General features: G+C 39.0%; 1 protein-coding gene across 1 annotated transcript in view; it reads left to right on the plus strand.

The window, feature by feature from the left end:
- The window catches only part of oprl1 (opiate receptor-like 1), a 38,804-nt gene extending 28,372 nt beyond the window's left edge, over positions 1-10,432 (plus strand). The window contains exons 3-4 of the mRNA XM_057363337.1: positions 2,552-2,904; positions 8,765-10,432. Of these exons, the coding sequence (XP_057219320.1) occupies positions 2,552-2,904; positions 8,765-9,288 (877 nt within the window). The 3' untranslated portion in view covers positions 9,289-10,432. The remainder of the gene's footprint in view (positions 1-2,551; positions 2,905-8,764) is intronic.
- Positions 10,433-19,034: the final 8,602 nt, after the last annotated feature.

Genomic DNA, 19,034 nt, shown 5'->3' on the forward strand with positions numbered 1-19,034 from the left:
TTCATGGTTTCAAATGCTCATATTTACTCAGTGTTTTTTGGGTGTAGGATGATTAAAATGGCTCTACACCTGCATGACTCACGACTGGAGGAGGAATGTGTTGATTTCTTTCTTCTTTGACACTATACTTACTCTGTCTGGCTCTCGCTGTTGCATAATGGCCTGTAAAGAGACACCAGTGGAGGAAGAAAGCATTATAGCATCAACTTATGACAATGTATTAAAACAAGAGTAAACATCAAAGTAAATCGAAATGTTATTTGGTCACAATAAAACATTTGATCTGGCTGTATCTCCAGCATCACCATCATTACAGATTTACATACAGATTTAGCAGTGTAGCTGTAGAGAAAGGCAGACACATGGTTTCCAAAAGAAGAAAAAAAGTCTAAACCTCACTAATACAGTGACCACAGACTGAGACACACTTTTTCTTTCACTGTAATAAGGTTACAGATACAGTATAAGAAAGAACCTTTCGAAACTCCCAAAACTCATTATAAGTTTTACTCAATAGAAACACACGCACACACAAAGACAGGTGCAAGTGAGGAAGAGGGCAATCATCCATCCATCACAGCCTGCACATGTTTGATCTCCACAGCCAGCCTTTACTCTGAGCGCTTTGTTCATATTTCTCATCATCTGTAGCAATGCAGTCATAATCCCAATGTATATATTGCGAAAAGTTAATTTTATTACAACCGTTTTCACAGTGCATGCATGAGTTTGATGGCATAGTTGCACAGTGGATCATCCTATACACTGTCACGGAATGGCTGTGATCAAGCGCACAACATTGGGTTGAACAGAAACAGGTGTGGGACTAATTAACTAATAATGAACACAGGCAAAGAACACAGGTGACAAAACCAAAACTGAAGATAACTGTGACAGTCACCTATAGTGACAAGCTATTGTATGTGGAAAATATATGTAAATATGGGAAGATTTGTGTAAAAATTCTCAAATGTTGCTTTTCATGCCCTAACAATTCTGACTAAAGTTGTTCATGAATGAAAGGGTTAAAATTGATATCGAATTATTTTATTATTTATATTATTGGTACCTTTTTTCACTTCTGTCATTGTTTTTGTTGCATTGATAGTATTGTAAACAACCATGCCAATATAATTGAAATTTAAAAATCAAAAAGAGAGAAATAGCAAGAAAGAGAGGGAGAAAGAGACGATCAGTGTCTGCCTAAAGGATGTTTTTGGACATTTAATGGCAACAGAAATGCTTTACAATACAGCAACAGATGGAACAGAAATGTTTCAAGCAAGCCCTCATTATACTAAAGCTTTTACACTCTTCTATACAGTCAAACCACAATTTATTCAGACACCTACAACAATTTCTCACATTATCACAGTTTATTCACTAAAGTTCAGAAAATGGTAATAAATTATGAAAATAACTCAAGAGTTAAACTGTGTCAGAACAAATTAATCTTGATAATGTCATATAACTTTGATAGAAAGGTATGTAATGGATTAAGTTGAATGGCTGTCAGCTGTTAAATTTAAGTACACAATTAGATAATACCAATTTGGGGAAACCAATTACCAAGCAATGCTTAATTTTGTTCAGTCTGTGGTGTGAAAAGGTCACATTAGCAATTAAAGAAAAAAAAAACACTTAAGCAAAACATGGTCAGGTAAAGTGTCTGGATAATTTGGTCCCAAATGTTTATCAATTTTACTGGTAGTCCACTGTAATTTTTATGTGTAATATTTCACTTTTTACTTTATTCTGCTATCCTCACTGTCCTGCATCCACTAATAAAGAAAAAGCATAAAAAATGATATCTCGTTTCTGAATACTTTTTGGTTTGACTGTATATTATAATAATAATTCACACTCATTTATATATTATAAAAAGCCTATATATTATATGAATATTGTATATACTGTATTAAACATGTTTTGTTTGTGATCATTGTTAAATGAATTGTTCAATTTTGGTAAGAGGACCATAATTCCAAACAAAACATTAGACTACATCACACACAGAGATTTGGACGATCTTTTTACAGTATTGCCACTGCAATTGCAACTGGCACTTAAAGTAACTGACTAATTTTAGTGATGGGAATAAATTCATTCTTGATTGCCATCGAATGTTTTATTTCTCTTTAGACTAGCTGTCTGGAGTGATTCGATCATCTCTGCATTCTTTGTTCTAGCATCACAAAACAGCTGCCAGCCAAATAATTCCTGCTTTCCATGCATCGTCATGGCAGTACTTTGCTTGTGTGTGTGTAATTGTTTATGAATCCTGTTGCATTCGTGCAGAGTGGCATGTAGGTTCGCTCTTTCAAATAAAAGAAGAGACCGCAGACAAAACATTGAAAAGCAAAGCGGATTCGACATGAAATGTCGTTTTAATGCCATTGTTTCAGAGGGCCCCGGGGAGCACCTTTGTGCAGGCATGACTAATATGTTTTCTCAGTAATACCAAGTGGATTTGTCAGGATAATCATGTTTAGCTGTTCACCCTGGTTTATTATTTTCATTCCCACACTCTCTTATTCTTTTACTTCTATAGATATACCAAGATGAAGACAGCTACCAACATCTATATCTTTAACCTGGCGCTGGCTGATGCCTTAGTTTTGGCAACGCTACCGTTCCAGGGCACAGATGTGTTCCTCGGTTTCTGGCCCTTCGGCAATGCCCTGTGCAAGGCTGTGATCTCCATCGACTACTATAACATGTTTACCAGTGTGTTCACCTTGACCGTGATGAGCATGGATCGATACGTGGCCGTGTGCCATCCTGTGAAAGCCCTGGACATGAGGACCCCCCACAAGGCCAAGGTGGTCAATATCTGCGTGTGGGTCTTGGCGTCAGCTATCGGGGTCCCTGCTATGGTCCTTGGAGACGTGGAGGATGACAATGGTGAGTGTGTGTACAGTTGTGTGAATGGATATTTTAAATCCAAAAGGATTTTTCTACAAAACAACTTTTATTACATTATTTCAGGTAAAAAATGAAGTCTTGCCTATATTTAATGCAACAAGTTTAAAGGGTAGTTGACCCAAAAATAAAAATTCAGTCATCATTCATCCACCCTTATGTTGTTCAAAACCTGTATATGACACTTTTTTCTGTGAAACACAATAGAAGATATTTTGGGAAATGTCTCAGTGGTTTTGTGTTCATACAATGGAAGTCAATGGTTGACAATGTTGTTTGGTTACCAGTGTTCCTCCAAACATATTTTGTGTTCTGCAGAAGGAAGAAAGAAAGTCATTCAGTTTTGAAAGGACATGAGGGTGAACAGTAATGACAGGACAGTCCATAAATATTAAACGTGTATGCAGCTTTCAAACAGGAGAGCAGCCATTTCTTCCACGGGATACAAAAGCACACCGACTAACAAATAACAGCACCATGGGGTCTGCAGCAAACCATAATATGACAGGGTATATGTGTGTGGGTTTGTATGTTAATAATAGATGTACCATTAGAAGGACATCCAGGGCATTTCAATGCTATGGTAATCATTCAACAGTTATCAGATTCTTTAGACTTAATTGCTCGGCACTCTGTTTTTTTTCAAAGCAGAACAGTAGGTGCCTTTCCTCCCTGTGGTTTGACTTCTTAATAATCATAACATGTTCTTAGTGAATGTGGTGTATTTTCTGTAAGAAATCATGAGAGATGTGTTAATTGCATCAGCAGGAAACAGCTTTAACACCATAGAGAGGTTGTCCTTCTTCTTAAGTACAGTGTACATACTGTACTATAATATATATATATATATATAATTATATGTAAGGATATGCATTAATGTGTGTGAGTTTGTAAGGTAATTCTGATTCGCTTCTCATTACTGTAATGATGATTGTTTTAAAGGTCCAATGTGGAATTTCTTGAGGATCTACTGACAGAAATGCAATTTAATATACATGTCTTCAGATGTGTATAAAGACCTTACATAATGAAGCATTATGTTTTTATTACCTTAGAATGAGCTATTTCTATCTACATACACCACAGGTCCCCTTACATGGAATTCTCCATGTTGTTTCTACAGTAGCCCTAAACGGACAAACTTCTCTACAGAGCGTTTCATAAATACGTTATCTCCTCAAAGTGCTTTTAGTGCTTCTTAGTAGGCTACTGTGCAGCCACCGTAGTATTTCGACAGAGAGGGGCAGTGGCGCAAAAATGGGGTATGCAGTATATGTGGTGCATGTGTTTTTTTTATAAAACGTAATTATATAATACGTTTTAGTTTAATTTTTGTCTAGCATTCTAAACGAGTTCAACAAATATATTTTATTTAATCAAGTTATTATGTCAACAGCTCACTCTGTGACAGTCACATGACCATATGGATCGAGCAAAGAAACGTCCCTATACAGAACCGAACAAGAAAATGAAAAACAAGTTAATTGACAAGTAAAATGAGGATAACAATGCCCAAGTGGATAAATATTGGTATATCATTTAATCTCTGTAAATCTTTAAGTTATTTTACCTTGCCTGAGAGGTAGTTCTTAAAATATATGATATATTAACGTTAATATCAGTTTACCTCCACATATCTCTGTCGCTTATAAAATAAATCTTTGTTTGTGAATGAGCTTTATAATTACAAACGGGAGGGTCTGAGAAGGTTATTAAAGCTGTTAAGTCTCCCACTATCACGCATATAAGCTAGTTGTGGGGCTCTTCATTAAACGTCAGACGCGTCTTCCCCATACGACGCGAGCTGTGCAGTTTGAACGTCAGGCCCGTGTTCTTCATACAGCGCGAGCAGATGCGTCTTCTGCAAACAGTACGAGCTGATGCACTCAGCACAGAGCACCGGGAGATTGTGTGAGGACAGTGAAACAGTGTGATGATTGACAGGATGACAGAGACAAGAACCACAAACTAAAATTTATTTGTGTTATAGGCTAATGTAGGCTATGTTATCAGTCTTATTTCATTTTTCAGTAAAAGTTTTATAATAAAGTTTTAGTAAAGAAAATGTGCAGTTGCGCCCCTGGAGAGGGGTGGAGTGAGCCGTTCGTTGCACTTCACAACCTTACCACTAGATGCCGCTACATTTCATACACTGGTCCTTTACAAGTTCAGGCAGACTTTTTTTGATAATCATCATGGAATTACATGTGGGATACTCATACATGATACTTTGGCCACTCGGCCATTATCTGGTGAACACGTTTTCACTTCTAAAGTAATCCATTATTCATGATGAGTCTATTAGATGCTGAAGAGTAATGGAGAAGGTTATTTAGCTGTTTAATGTCAATGTAAAAGACCTGTAATCTCTGCTTCCCTCCTGGTGAAGTGCTTTCCACTAATCAACATTACAAATCATATTTTCGGCATGATGCTATATGGCAAAACCATGTTCTTGCTCTCTATATTTTAAATATTTTTAAAACTTTCAAGGTTTAAAGGGGCGATGAATTAAGACCTCAATTTTAACCCGAGCTTTTGTTATATAAGAGGGAATCGTATTCAAGCGAACATCCTGTAAGTGTCAGAACTGAAAAAACGCCCTTGTTAAGGAAATTACACCTGTTATTGACACCAGGCTCAGCGATCGCCAGGTCCTGGAATGCACCTATCTATGACGTCAATGATATGTTAAACACCACTTCCACACGAGAATATCAACGACTACTTCTCTAGCCCCGCCCACTGGTTCGCGCATGACAGTACTGAAGTAACACAAGTTGCGTGGAACCAGATAGAGCGAGCAAGCAATAAACATGCCGTTAAAGATCGCAAAATATTGTGCAGTCAGTGCCTGGTTGTGGAAGAACACAGTCGCTGCATAACCTTCCTTCGGATTCCGACATTAGTAATGCGTGGTTGAAGTTTATTTTTAAAGAGATTCCAGCTCACGTGGGTAAAACATTACTGCGGATTCCTTTGTGAACAAGGCACAGGTCGACGATGGATTTGTGGAGAGACTAAAATTAAAAAGCAGTGCTGTGCCGTCAATATTGGATCAGATAGGAATGGCGCAGCAATCTTATGTGAGTACAACATATTTGTACTATGCTTCACCATTGCTTTGATCGCTAAGTCTCTAACCAAATTCACAGAAGGCTCCGACTAAGTTAACTACGCAAACTGCTATCCAATCATAGCAGTGGGCGTTTACTTCCAAGACTTCATGGCGGAACGCCCATTCAAACCGATCGTTTGTGAAGCCGGCCTCAAAACCCGGGTAGAAAATAGCCTATTATTTATTGATTTTGATGATTTTGAATGTAAAAAGCACGCGAACGTCATAAGTAGACCTCATACAACAGTATAAAACAATAAACAAGCCCAGTTCATCACACCTTTAATCTGAAACCCTCCAATTATATCTAGCATTGTGTGTGTTTGCGTGCGCGGGTGTGTGTTTCATATAGTTTTATGAAAACAGCTAAAACTTTGGACAAACATAGTGTAGTTAGGAGAGTACTATATCTTCTTCAGAATGTTTGAACAGCTTTCTTTCATAAACACTGTTTTCCTCTGCTGCCAACTTGCAACATATTTATTTATTCATCACTTCATGCGGGTTGCGTTCTGCTGCCTTTGACAGACAGAAAGAGAGGGAGGATGAGAGAGATGTAGATGTGGAGGGTGGAATATTACAATTACATTGTGCGCACTGTTCTCTGCTTTGCAGCCAGAAAAATAGTTTAACATGTTTAATTTTACATTTTTACAAATAAACCGATGCCAACCAGTTAGAGGCATATTTTTTATGTACTGACCTCCAGGAATGTATGCAGATCCACCCAGAGATAAACTGTATTATTTATTAGTTTATATCTGGGTTCATAGCTCAGGGAACATACTGAAGTTCATCACTTATATATTAAGTGTCATTTAAGCCTTTGATGTTTCTTCAAAAACTGTTACTGCCAAAAAAACAAAATGGACACAATTGAGATGATTGTTGGTGTTGACATTCCTCATTACATTGTTACAAGACTATATGGTATTGATTTTTCTCCATTTAATCTCACTGTTGTCAAAAAAAGATTTTGTTTATGCAGTTAGGGCAACGGGTGTATCTCACCGCATAGAGCACCTTTAGTTCCAGGCCATTGTGATGCAAACTTGTACATACTGTAGCATAATACACAATATTCTACAAAACACAAGAGAAGATAGCACGGTTGACAGAGATAACCTGTAGAAAGCAGTGCTAATGAGAAAGGGTTGACCATACATTCCTCCATCTTAAAGGGATAGTTCACCCAAAAATGACAATTCCGTCATCATTTCCTCTTGTCATTTTGAACCTGTATGACTTTCTTTCTTCTGCAGAACATAACAGAAAAACGGTGGTACCCATTTACTTGAATTAGTGTTTTGTCTATACAATAGAAGTGAATGGGGACCACCGTTGTTTGGTTACCAACATTCTTCAAAATATCTTCTTTTGAGTTCTGTAGAAGAAAGAAAGTCATACGGGTTTGAAATGACATGAGGTTGAGTAAATGATGACAGAATTTTGATCCCTTTAATGTTATCTCTATAGGTTTAGATTGGCAAGTTTGACGACACCAAGTTTTTCTTTATTGTTACTATTTTGCAACATTTATAATAACAAAACCAACAAAAATATAAAACACAAATGGAGTCACAGTTTGTAAATTGTAGTTTTATTTCAATTTTCATTAATATGTTTAGCTTTTCAAATAGGCTTCTAGTTCTTTTTAAAAAAACATTTAATCAGTATTGTTTGGGTTTTATAAATGCTGGGGAGCTGCTGGCTGCTTTTCTTTCCCTCAAAACTGGTCTCATTCTTAAAAAAAACTTGCATAGCTAAGAAATGTACAGCTATGCACAACAAAAGGCCTTAAAAACTGTAAGTACTGTACATGGTTTGCTTTTGATCAATTTATACAATTTATATAGCCACATTAGCCAGGTTATGAAATTCTAAGTGAATAAGCGCGTTCAGAGTCTTAGATGAGACCACGGGTATGTTGAACCTTCATGCCAACTTAACACACGAGGTACAGGTGAAAAAGCACCTCTTGGTACTGGTAATTGACAGCTGTTCCATAGGAGTGCTGATAGAGAACTTTCTCAAAGAATGGAAAGGCTTTTAATGTTGTCTGAGGCTGCTGTCAAAAATGTCAAGAGGAGTGGCAGAGAAAAAATTATTAACTGTTAAAAACATAATTTTCTCTAAAGGGCATGTTGATAAAAAGCTCTTAAAACGCTCAATATTGTGGATGGACCTCTGCAAGGGATTTATTATTTACAGCATCTGCAGTTGTAGATTTGATAACAGATTCATTTTATCTGATTTTTTTTTATTTTGAATATTTACTGTCAGTCGCTCTCAGAATTTTATAGCATGAAACACCAATGCACGCTAGAAAATATAGTAGCACTGCAACACATTTCAATTATTGCCATTTTTCTGCAAAAACAGACGTGGTGAATCCTCTATAAACCAGTACTCAAGTTGTACGCAAGAGAAATTTGTTTTCAGACAGTTTACCTAATTTGTTTAAGTTCTTTTGTGAATTAGGTGCTAAAACAACTTGGGCAACATGTGCAAGTAAATGGTGGGTGCAATATTAGATTCCACCCTTAATGGGATAGTTCACCCCAAAAATAAAAATCTTGTCATTATTTATTTACCCTCATGTTCAAACTCTGTATTTGACTCTTTTGAGATATTTTGAGAAATGACAGGTTTGAGCAGCACTGACTTACTCCATTGAGAATAATCGCCCATATTTAAAGACATTCATATTTTCTTTCTCATCAGGCATAGAGTGCATCTTGGTCCTGCCCGACCCTCGCAGCTACTGGGACCCAGTGTTTGGTACGTGCATCTTCCTCCTCTCCTTTCTTGTTCCCGTTGCGATCATCAGCGTATGCTACAGCCTGATGGTGAAACGTCTCCGCAGCGTTCGCATCCTTTCGGGATCTAAGGAGAAAGACCGCAACCTTCGGCGCATCACGCGCATGGTGCTGGTGGTGGTCGCCGCCTTCGTCGTGTGCTGGACGCCCATCCAGATCATGGCTCTAGCGCAGTCGCTGGGCTTCAACCTGGGCAGCGTTCAGACAGTGGTGTTCATGCATTTCTGCATCGCCCTGGGCTACGTCAACAGCAGCCTGAACCCCGTCCTGTACGCATTCCTCGACGAAAACTTCAAACGTTGCTTTCGTGAATTCTGCCACCCATCGCCATTTGGCCTCGACATGCAGCAGTCGGGCCGCATGCGTAATATTGCACGCGAGGTGGCCTACAACTGCAAGACTGCGGACGGGAACAGTAACCCCGCATGACTAGGCGTGGAGCTGCCCCTGGTCAGCCCTGAGCCACGACACAATCCAGGGACAGGAAACTCAAACTCTGAGCTAACTCAGATTACAAATCTCTAGCACCACAGTTACCTCTGCCACGTGGGCGGGGGAAAGGGTTGGGCTAGGAGTAAGGGTGGAGTCAAGTTAAATGACACACCCTTTTAGGGACAAAGGGGCTCACTTTACAGTGTCTTAATTGGATTTGGATGTCCTTGTCTTCATGACTTATTTTGTTTTTGTTGGAGAATTATTACACTTTGTTGTTAAATGTTGCAGACTTGTATAGATGCTTTTGTGACGTTCTTTACAACGTTTCTATTGAAAGGTAAAACTGTAGGATTACATGGCCTTATACAATCAAAACCTAAGGGTTTCACTTATCTGCCCTTTTTCGTGATATTGCCAAGTGTTGGACTGTACTAAGTACATCATATAGTGTATGTTTTATACTATATATTATGTAACCATATACAGTTATGACACAAAAGCTAAAACTACGGAGACTTGTAAAGCCTGTTTGTTATTTTCAAAAAAGTTGCTATTTTTCTTGGTTCCAAAAATATTTGATATTATGTATGTTTGGCACAGATTCAAGTTTAAAGAAAAATATTTGTACAGAAACGAAAAAGTATTGCAAACAGTTGCTGTGTTGTTCTATAATATATGTTCATACAATGAAGTCGGTTGCTTTTGAGCTTAGCATTGTTGATGTCGGTTAGCATTACCTCCACAAACTTCTTGAATGTTTTGTGCTCAGCTCTACATCTTGCTTGGTATACATACGGACTCTCGACTAAAGAGACACACAAGAAAGAGCCTGCACTACTGTATCATGGGTTTACATCAAAGACCATTGAATGTGAAAAGACTACAAATACACCAAATTTAAAAGATATATAAAGTGTCAGTGAAATATAGAGATATTGTACATTTCAGTGCTACTTGATATTGTGTTTGTTTCTTGACTTGTTTACCCGCTGCATTGACTGGCTGTTCATTTACCTGCATATTTATTTACTGATGGGATCATATTCTGATGGACTGAAATGAAACCCCATCTTGTGCTGTGGATGTTTACAAAGCAACTATATGGAAATATTTTCTCCTCTATTAAAGAGCAGTTATGAAAAGGAGCTTCTGTTTTTTGCTCAGAGTTGTAGTCATTTATAAACATAGGCGTAATTTGCAGGTGGTTTGGGTGGTACATGTCCTCACCACTTTTTGCCAAAGTCGATTCTGTCCCCACCACTTTTTGAACGTTACTGAAAAATGGCAGTAACGAGAAAGGTGTTACAGTACTGAGAAAGGTAATACATTATTAAGAACGATGACTGGTAGATTATTTTCCTATGTTTAACTTTAACTAACGTAGGCTTTAACCTACGCTGTTCGATAAGAAAAACTCGCTATGAAACTCTCGCGAGACGAGACACCAGCACACAATGTTTCATGGGATATGTAGTTTCCCAGACGTAATCTGGGGTAATTCTTCCAAATGTGGCACAAATTGTCCTGGCTGGTATTATCAGGAAAAAAACATGTAATTAGATGTAGAGTTTTATTGCACAGATAACTGTTACGCAAGAATTGCATCGAGCTGAAGAATTGAAGCTGGGCTGAAAAGGTAAGGTCGCTATATTTATCCTGCATGTTTTGATTACTCTGATGTGTGACCATTGGATCATACGAATTTCTTGTGTGCATGTGTAACTTACATCAATCTTGTCATGGCTCTGCTTCATTTAGTCAGGTTTTTCTTGGTCCTGTAGCAGAGCCATGACAAAGCCTTGGGTTTTGTGTGAGAAGACCATGGGATGTCTATCTTCTGATATCCCATGCGTTTTCTCGTGTCTTGTCATTGGCCCCGCCCCTCTCGTCTCGTGTATTGCTTTCCTGCCGTGTCTAATGTTCCCCACCTGCCCTCGTTAATTATCCTTCGTTTGTCTACCCTTTAAATAGTCCTCATGTTTCATTGTCTTGTTGCTTGTGGATTACATTATGTTCCTGGTACCTGTAATCTCGTGTTGTATTTCAAGCCTGTCCAAATTGATGTTTCTTGTTGCCACCGTGAGTCATTGTTGGTCTTGTTTATGTCAGTTTAAGTCAAGTGTTTTGTAGTCTAGTTAATAGTTCTTGGTTCCTGTGTTTTCCTGTTATCATTTATTCCCCTTGTCTTTGCCATTTTACCCCTGCGTGGGTTTTTGTTTTGTTATTTGTTTGTTATTAATAAAATACTCCTGTTAACCCCTTACCTGCCGTTGCCTGCATTTGGGTTCTGTCCTCCACCGCCTTGACAGAATCCACGAGCCACTAACGAACCCAGCAGGCAACAAGATGAACTTCACCCCCACCAACCGTTGGTCCTGCACCTCCAATCCAGTTTGGTGGGAGGCAATAACCTCCCAGTCACGCGCCGGAGGTGGCCCGTTTCCAGCCCAGCTCCATCGTCCATTGCGGTACTACGCTCGGGACGTCAAGGCCAGGGGAGCTTCCGTCCCTGAGGTTCTGGTCCGTGCCTATCTGGTGGCCGGGATGGACGACCCTCCACCCTTTCCGGAGTGGGAGGAGATGGTATACCAGCCGTTCCCACAGTTAGTAGAACGGCTGCAGCTCCGAGAGGAACTAGTCAAAGGCTCCTCTCCCAGCTGCCATCAGGTCTCCTCTCGTCCCGCTCTGGTGTCCGTCCCAGAGGACCGCGTGATAGGCACCCTCACTATCGGAGGCCCAGCACCTCCCGTCCCGAGCTCGGCAGCTCCGGACCCTCCCACGATCCTCCGTGGCAAGCGGGGGAGGAGGGTGTCTGGGGGGACGTCTACGGACTCCTCCGGTGCGGAGCTAGCCACGCCCTCCACCGCTGCCTCGCAACCGACCACAGGCCCTGCGGTTCGGTTGAAGAAGAAGAGGCAGCGGAGTGGGGCACGGATTCCAGTGTCCAGTCCGGCTTCCCAGCCGGCGTCCGGTCCGGTGGTGCAGCCGGTGTCCGGTCCGGCGTCCAGTCCGGCGTCCGGTCCAGCGTTCAGTCCTATGTCCTGGTCGGGATCCAGCCCGGTGCAGCCGGCCTTCCAGCCGGCGACTCAGTCGGCCTTCCAGCCGGTCCCCAGTCCGGCAGCCAAGCCGGCCCCTGGGAAACTCCCAGGGTCAATGACTGCCCTCCCCAGGAGTTCCTCTGTCAAGCCCACCGGGGCATCACGCTCTCAAGCGCCACCTCGGGCTAAGACTATTCCCCCTTCTCCCCACCCCATGGACTGCCTCCCATGAGCCCTTGTTTGGCCCTTCCCCCCTCCCTTGTTTGTTATTTTTATTGTCGCACGCCAATCCTGTTGTTATTTTGTCATGTCTGCCGCTGATTTTGTTTTCTATGTTTTGCCTTGTCCTATCTGTCACCCAGTCGGTCTTGTCTCGTCCGTCTACCCCTTGGTGAGCACCTGGAGGTGCTCATTAAAGGGGGGGGGGCTTCTGTCATGGCTCTGCTTCATTTAGTCAGGTTTTTCTTGGTCCTGTAGCAGAGCCATGACAAAGCCTTAGGTTTTGTGTGAGAAGACCATGGGATGTCTATCTTCTGATATCCCATGCGTTTTCTCGTGTCTTGTCATTGGGCCCCGCCCCTCTCGTCTAGTTAGGTGAATCGATTTTTGGCAGTGTTGATGAGATGCAGTCCTTCAGCGCAGATCATATGACAGTCAGTCTATGAGGTAAAACTCCGGACAAGTCTTCTTGTATGAGTCTGTTTTAAGAATCTTTATTGTTGTACATTATGAAAACTAAGATTCCACACTGTGACATGACTTTTAGCTGGGATCATGTTCGTACAGTGTGACGGCTAGCAACAATCGCGAAGGACTTTTTAAAACCGCATAATTTGCAGCTGTGGTTTGATTGTCTAAAAAATGGCGAATAGCAATGGGGGGGGGGGGCGCATAATATTGGCGTTATGATTAGTCCGGTCGCCTGTCAATCAAACTCCACGCGAAGGGTCTTTAAAAGTAATAAATGTTGTGTTCATTTGTAAAGATTATTTTGATAGACAAAATGTGTATGTGCCACAAACCCTTATTAATCACAGAGCTTATTATTTGCCATTATCCAAAACCTAGCAAAAATCCAAAGGCTTTTGGTCGAATGAACCAATTAATTTTTTTTTTGTCAACATGCACTTCAACATGCACTCAACAAATTTGTGCAAAACCTGAGGATTCATGTTATACCAGCATGTTTGAGAATGTTCCAGTTGAACTTCCCTTGAACTTACCTGAACTTAATTTGTTTTTTGATGATGGCAAAGGAGTTAACAATGTAACAAAATTGATCATTCTTGCAAATAAACTTGCATTTTTATTTTTATGAACTTCCTGTTCATTTTCAGGTTAAGATTTTAGATCCACAATCGTTGAGGTTCCACTGTATATACTATAATACATGTACTGCAATATATAAGTGAAATCCATCTTTCCTTGAGTATTAATACAATATACTGTCGATTTTTTCAACTTTAAAAAGATGCAATGTTGGTGGGGTTATGTTTCTCAGCTAAATAAACAAATACATTGAATGTATGACAGCATGTAACTTACAGGGTTTGTTAGAGAGCACAGAGCCACGCATGAGAATGGGTTCTTTGAGGTTTGCAAGAACTAATGTTATATTAGTCACTGGATTATATCTTTAGTGCAAAACAATTTGCTTGTGTATACAGTGGTGACAGAACCACTACGATTGTCTGGTTCTCTTACCATAGATAGAAACAACTTCTCTGACAGCCCAGATTCTTAACCATTAACCCTGTTCAGGGGCAAATTCATACATTATTTAACATAAATCCAGTTCAGCTTGTGTACAGTGTAACTGCTCTCAGTTTAGCATGTATTTTTAATACTTAATGAATATATTAGCTTCAATGCAGCAACAGGCTAGGAATAAATAAATAAAGTTTCCCCCTGGAAATTACTTTGCTCCTGCAGGTAAAACAGCTGTTCCAGCTGTCGGTGGGTCACAGCCCACACATGTACCTCAAGTACTCCGGACCAAACAAACAATCCGTTTCTAAAATGAGCGACATGCCCAACTCCAGCAGGCATGCGGTCCTGTTGCATTTCATCAATATTTTATGTTTTCATTTCCGTTGCCATAGCAACATGACTTCTCATCCCCATCTTATTTCCAATTTCAGTTCGGACATGGGAAACGTTTCTGAAAATATATGGGTCTGTGATATAAGATGACATTAGAAGTGGGGCTTAACTGTTTTTCTCAAGAATATAACAAACTTTAACTCATTTTTTATTTTTATTTTACACAGCAGATCATTCTCAGTGTAATTAAAGACTCCATCAGTTTAGACGCGGCACTACAATATATGATCAAATGTATGTGATTCCACAAGCACGTGTTATTTAGCAAATGGTATTATTAGACATATGTCGAAACACGACTGTAGGGATTTGCCCACATTCAGGCGTAAGTGCATCAGAGAGTTCAGGCACTGATGTTGGGTAATAGAGGTTTGGTTCACAATTGGAGTTCAAATTCATCCCAAAAGGTGTTTGGTGGGGTTCAGGTCTGAGCTTTGTGCAGACCAGCCAAGGTTCACCACACTAGGCTTTGTCTTTACTCTTCTTTATGGACTTTGCACAGGGATGTGGACATGCTGGAGTATACAGCTGCAGAGAAAGATCTCCTGTTTTGTCTTTAATGTGCATTTATGCATGTATTGTGGCATTTCTAGTCTGTTGACTTTCAACAGAAACAAATGTCAGGAATGACATAAAGTCACTCAACAGTGATGTAAAAGACTGAGAGAATGCAAAAGTTGTGAGAAATTCATGCATATTCCAACATATACGCATTTTTGAACTGATTCTAAAATACATAAACATTAGTATTAGGTTGTTTAAAGAGTTAATATTACAATGTCCTTAGAATTACATTCCATGAAGTGTGTAATGTTGCTGTGTGTGAATGTAAACAGTCTGCCAAGTTGTAAAGCCGAAAGTGAACGAATAACAAAGTTATTGGCTTGGGAAAAAAGGAATCGACTCTGAATCATGTGAACGATTCGTCTGTCGTTCTAATTTCAGTTCCGGGTCTGATTTGAGTCACTACACGCGGTAGACCAATTAGAGCAGACTAGACCAACTGACCAATCAGATCAGACTAGGCTGACAGAAAGGAGGGGATTAGACAGATGAATCACCGAACGAATCATTTGAGAGTCAGTCAAGAAGTAAGGTAACAATAACTGCCTATTATTAAAAAATGAAAGTGTTTTAACAGTGTGTATGTACGTAAACTTGTTGTTGGACACTCCATAAACCCAAGTAGGACCTTAAAAATCACAAATTATTCACTCTTTAAACATGAATATGAACTTGCTTCCTTTTTGTTATTTTAATCAGTTTGCCCTCTTTAAATTTTCTACAAATAAATGCAAATATTAAACAAGATCTTCATTTGGAATGTGGAGGAAATGTTGTTAGTAGTTCACACACTGGGAAAAAAATGATAATTTTACTTAAACGCATATGAATAGTAAATAATAAAAAAACGTAAAATAATTTTGCCGTGGTCCTTTTATTTTTTCCACAGCTTTATAAAGTCCCATTACAAACTGTTGCCACAAAGTTTGGAGCACACAATTTCCCACAATGTCATTGTATGCAGCAGCATTAGCATTTAGAATTTAAGGACATAGCCAAATATTTAAATTCATAGTGGGCACAAACATTGCACAAACATTCAACATGTTAGATTGTCTGTAGAGTATCTATAAGGTAAAATCTTCCATGGGACTTCATGTACACGCGTGTTGAAAATCCCTAGCTCTCAAATTTGTGCTGTGAGACTTAATTACACTCGAGTTTATTTATGGCCCCTATTTATGACCTGTTCACGCTCTCTTGATCTCACCGAATCATTACGGTGGTAACAAGCAACCTTCACGAATGCTTTAATCAGATGCTTGGATCTGGCCGCCTGCCTCACTAGGTAATGATTTCACGTTTACTCAAGTGTGCTTTCTTGTGTTTGATGATGGTTGCATGCAATACGTAAAACTATGGCTTTACGATTATATCCATACAATTTCGGTATATCAAATATCAAAATCTGCCTGCTGCTTGCATTATTCTCTCCTCTCAGTCTCATTTTGTTTCACTTTATCTCTCTGATGTGCTTTGATGATGTGCAGATCGTTCCCCCAAGGTTACATTCCAAACACCCACATACCAACATCAAACCCTATGCTGTAGCAAGCAGCAAACACCATTAAGCTTGTGTGCCCTGTGCGTGCCCAAATAAGCATATGCTTATCAAAGCATGGTCATGTGCTTATGTCCAGTTTTGGACAATATGCCCTGTGTCACTTAGCATTGATATCTGATATTTCCATGCCATGAACCGCCCTCACGTTGTCTTGTTTTGGTGTTTTTATACCCTTTTTGACTGAACATTGAGGTTTAATGAGGAGTCTTTTGGGTTATATTATTATGCATGCACACACACAAATACAAAATGTCATGTCTAAAGTCATATTTCCCCTGTTGCTCATTAACTGGTCATATCCTGTGTAATGTGCTGCATCTCTCTCTCTCGCTCTCTCACACACACACACATACACACACATACACACATGTCTGGTTTACTTTCTCCGTGGGGACAGTCCATAGGCGTAATGTTTTTTATACTGTACAAACTGTATATTCTATCCCCTATCCCTAACCCAACCCCTACACCTAAAGATCATAGAAAACTTTTTGCATTTTTTGATTTTTTAAAAATATTGTTCTGTACAATTTATAAGCTTTTTTGCCCATGGGGACCTCAATTTTGGTCCCCACGGTGACACGAGTCCCCATGTGTTGGTGTGTATTCAGGTTTAGTTCCCCACCGGGATATAAAAACATGAACACATATTACACACACACACGCACACACACACACTTATAAACAATATTTTTTGCATTTAAAAGGTAGATCTCATTTAAAATCACTGCAATCACACAGACTTATTTCAATGTTTTATTGAGGGTAAGTTAAATCAATGTCAATTCAATAGAAATATGATTGATGTTCACCCTGCTTAAAACATCATATGCTGGTTAGGTGTGTTTTGAACTCGATCGATTTACTTTATTTTTTGTGCTTAACAAAGGGATAAATAAACTTGGTTATTTCTTTGATTAAAATGTATTGTAATTTTTACCTTCGACCAAAGTTTTGTAACATATCTATATTCGATATTTGTAGTCGTATGCGGTTGTTTTTAGAGCATTTTAGACCCTTGGTGAAGGAGAGAACATCCATCACAAACACATTAGTTGGTGATTATTTATTTTCCCTTCTGTTTAGGTTGCTAAACTACACAGAATTCCTTTTACAGCTGTTGACTATAATTTTCGGTCACCGCTCACCTAGAGACGTAAAAGCCATCACTTTTTCTCTTGCAAGCAAACGTAGATGGCAGTCTATTTTTCTCTCCTTTTCCGTCTCTGAATGATGCACTATGTTTGCACCATGTCTGTCCAATGTCAAATTACTGGCAGTGAGGACCCCGTCTCACTCCGCCTCTGCATGCTTTTTCCCCTCAGGTGTTCCTGCTTTACAATTGCCAAGTGACAGAAATGTCAAAGCAGAAGGTCAGAGAGCCAGTCTCCTTCTTTTTGACAAGATTTAACAACCTGTTTTTCAGTTTGTTAATTTTCTCTAGCTCAAGAGTTCTTCTGTCTTAACCTACATTTACACTTTGAAATCAAAATATTCCTATCATAAAGTAAACTACCAAATGTACTTGATTTGCAATGACCTCATCCCATTTCTTTTTTTTAGGGATTGGATATTTGCTTGTTAGTTTTACTGGAATATGACAAAAAGGATTAATTTAGAACTTTAAATTATTCAATTGGAAATGGGGATCTTTATTTTTGATTCATTCTTATTTTCTTGTTTCTTATTTTTTTCTTAGTTTCTTATTTTTAGAGCCCAAGCACCAATGGTGCAAGGACCCTATATTGGAATTGCTCTCTTTATTGTTATTCTCTGAAATTAATAGCATTTCTGAGGGCCTAGACATACTTGAAAACTCATGACACTTTGCACACTGTCAGTGCTGGAAATTTACATTTGATAATATGGGTTTTCTAATTTAGTTTCGTTATACTATAACAATTTATTTTATTTTATATTTAATTTATATTAATAAGATTACCATGAATGTTTTATTGTATAATAATTGTATTAAATTAAAATAAAACTACTCTTTATAAAACTACTAGTTTGCGTAGGTATACCGGAAGTTACGTTTGGGCCACATAATGTTTGTTTATGTTGTTGCTGCTGAAACCATCTACTGCAAAATAGCGGCACCTACAAAATTTTTAACAAAGTGCCCTTCGCGCTACTTTCATCATACATGTACGATGTAAAAAAAACATTATTTTACATAGTTTTGTTGTACATATTTCAAATGACAGAAACAGACTGCAGATGTACATGAAAACGTCTATTTTATTATACGTAAAGGTTATTTTTACCATTTTTTACAGTGTAGAAAATTTGGTAGGTCTCCTATAGCAGAAACCTAATGTAAATAAAATAATAAATAAAATGTAAATAAAAATAAAAATGGCTGACCACCTTTTGGGTAAAGGTGGTCAGCCATTTTGATTTTGATTTACATTTTATTCTGCAGATTTTGCCTTTAACAGGCATTGTACTAAGTAACTCTTCTGGCATTT

This window comes from Triplophysa rosa, linkage group LG21 (assembly GCF_024868665.1).
Source record: "Triplophysa rosa linkage group LG21, Trosa_1v2, whole genome shotgun sequence".
Lineage (NCBI taxonomy): Eukaryota > Metazoa > Chordata > Actinopteri > Cypriniformes > Nemacheilidae > Triplophysa > Triplophysa rosa.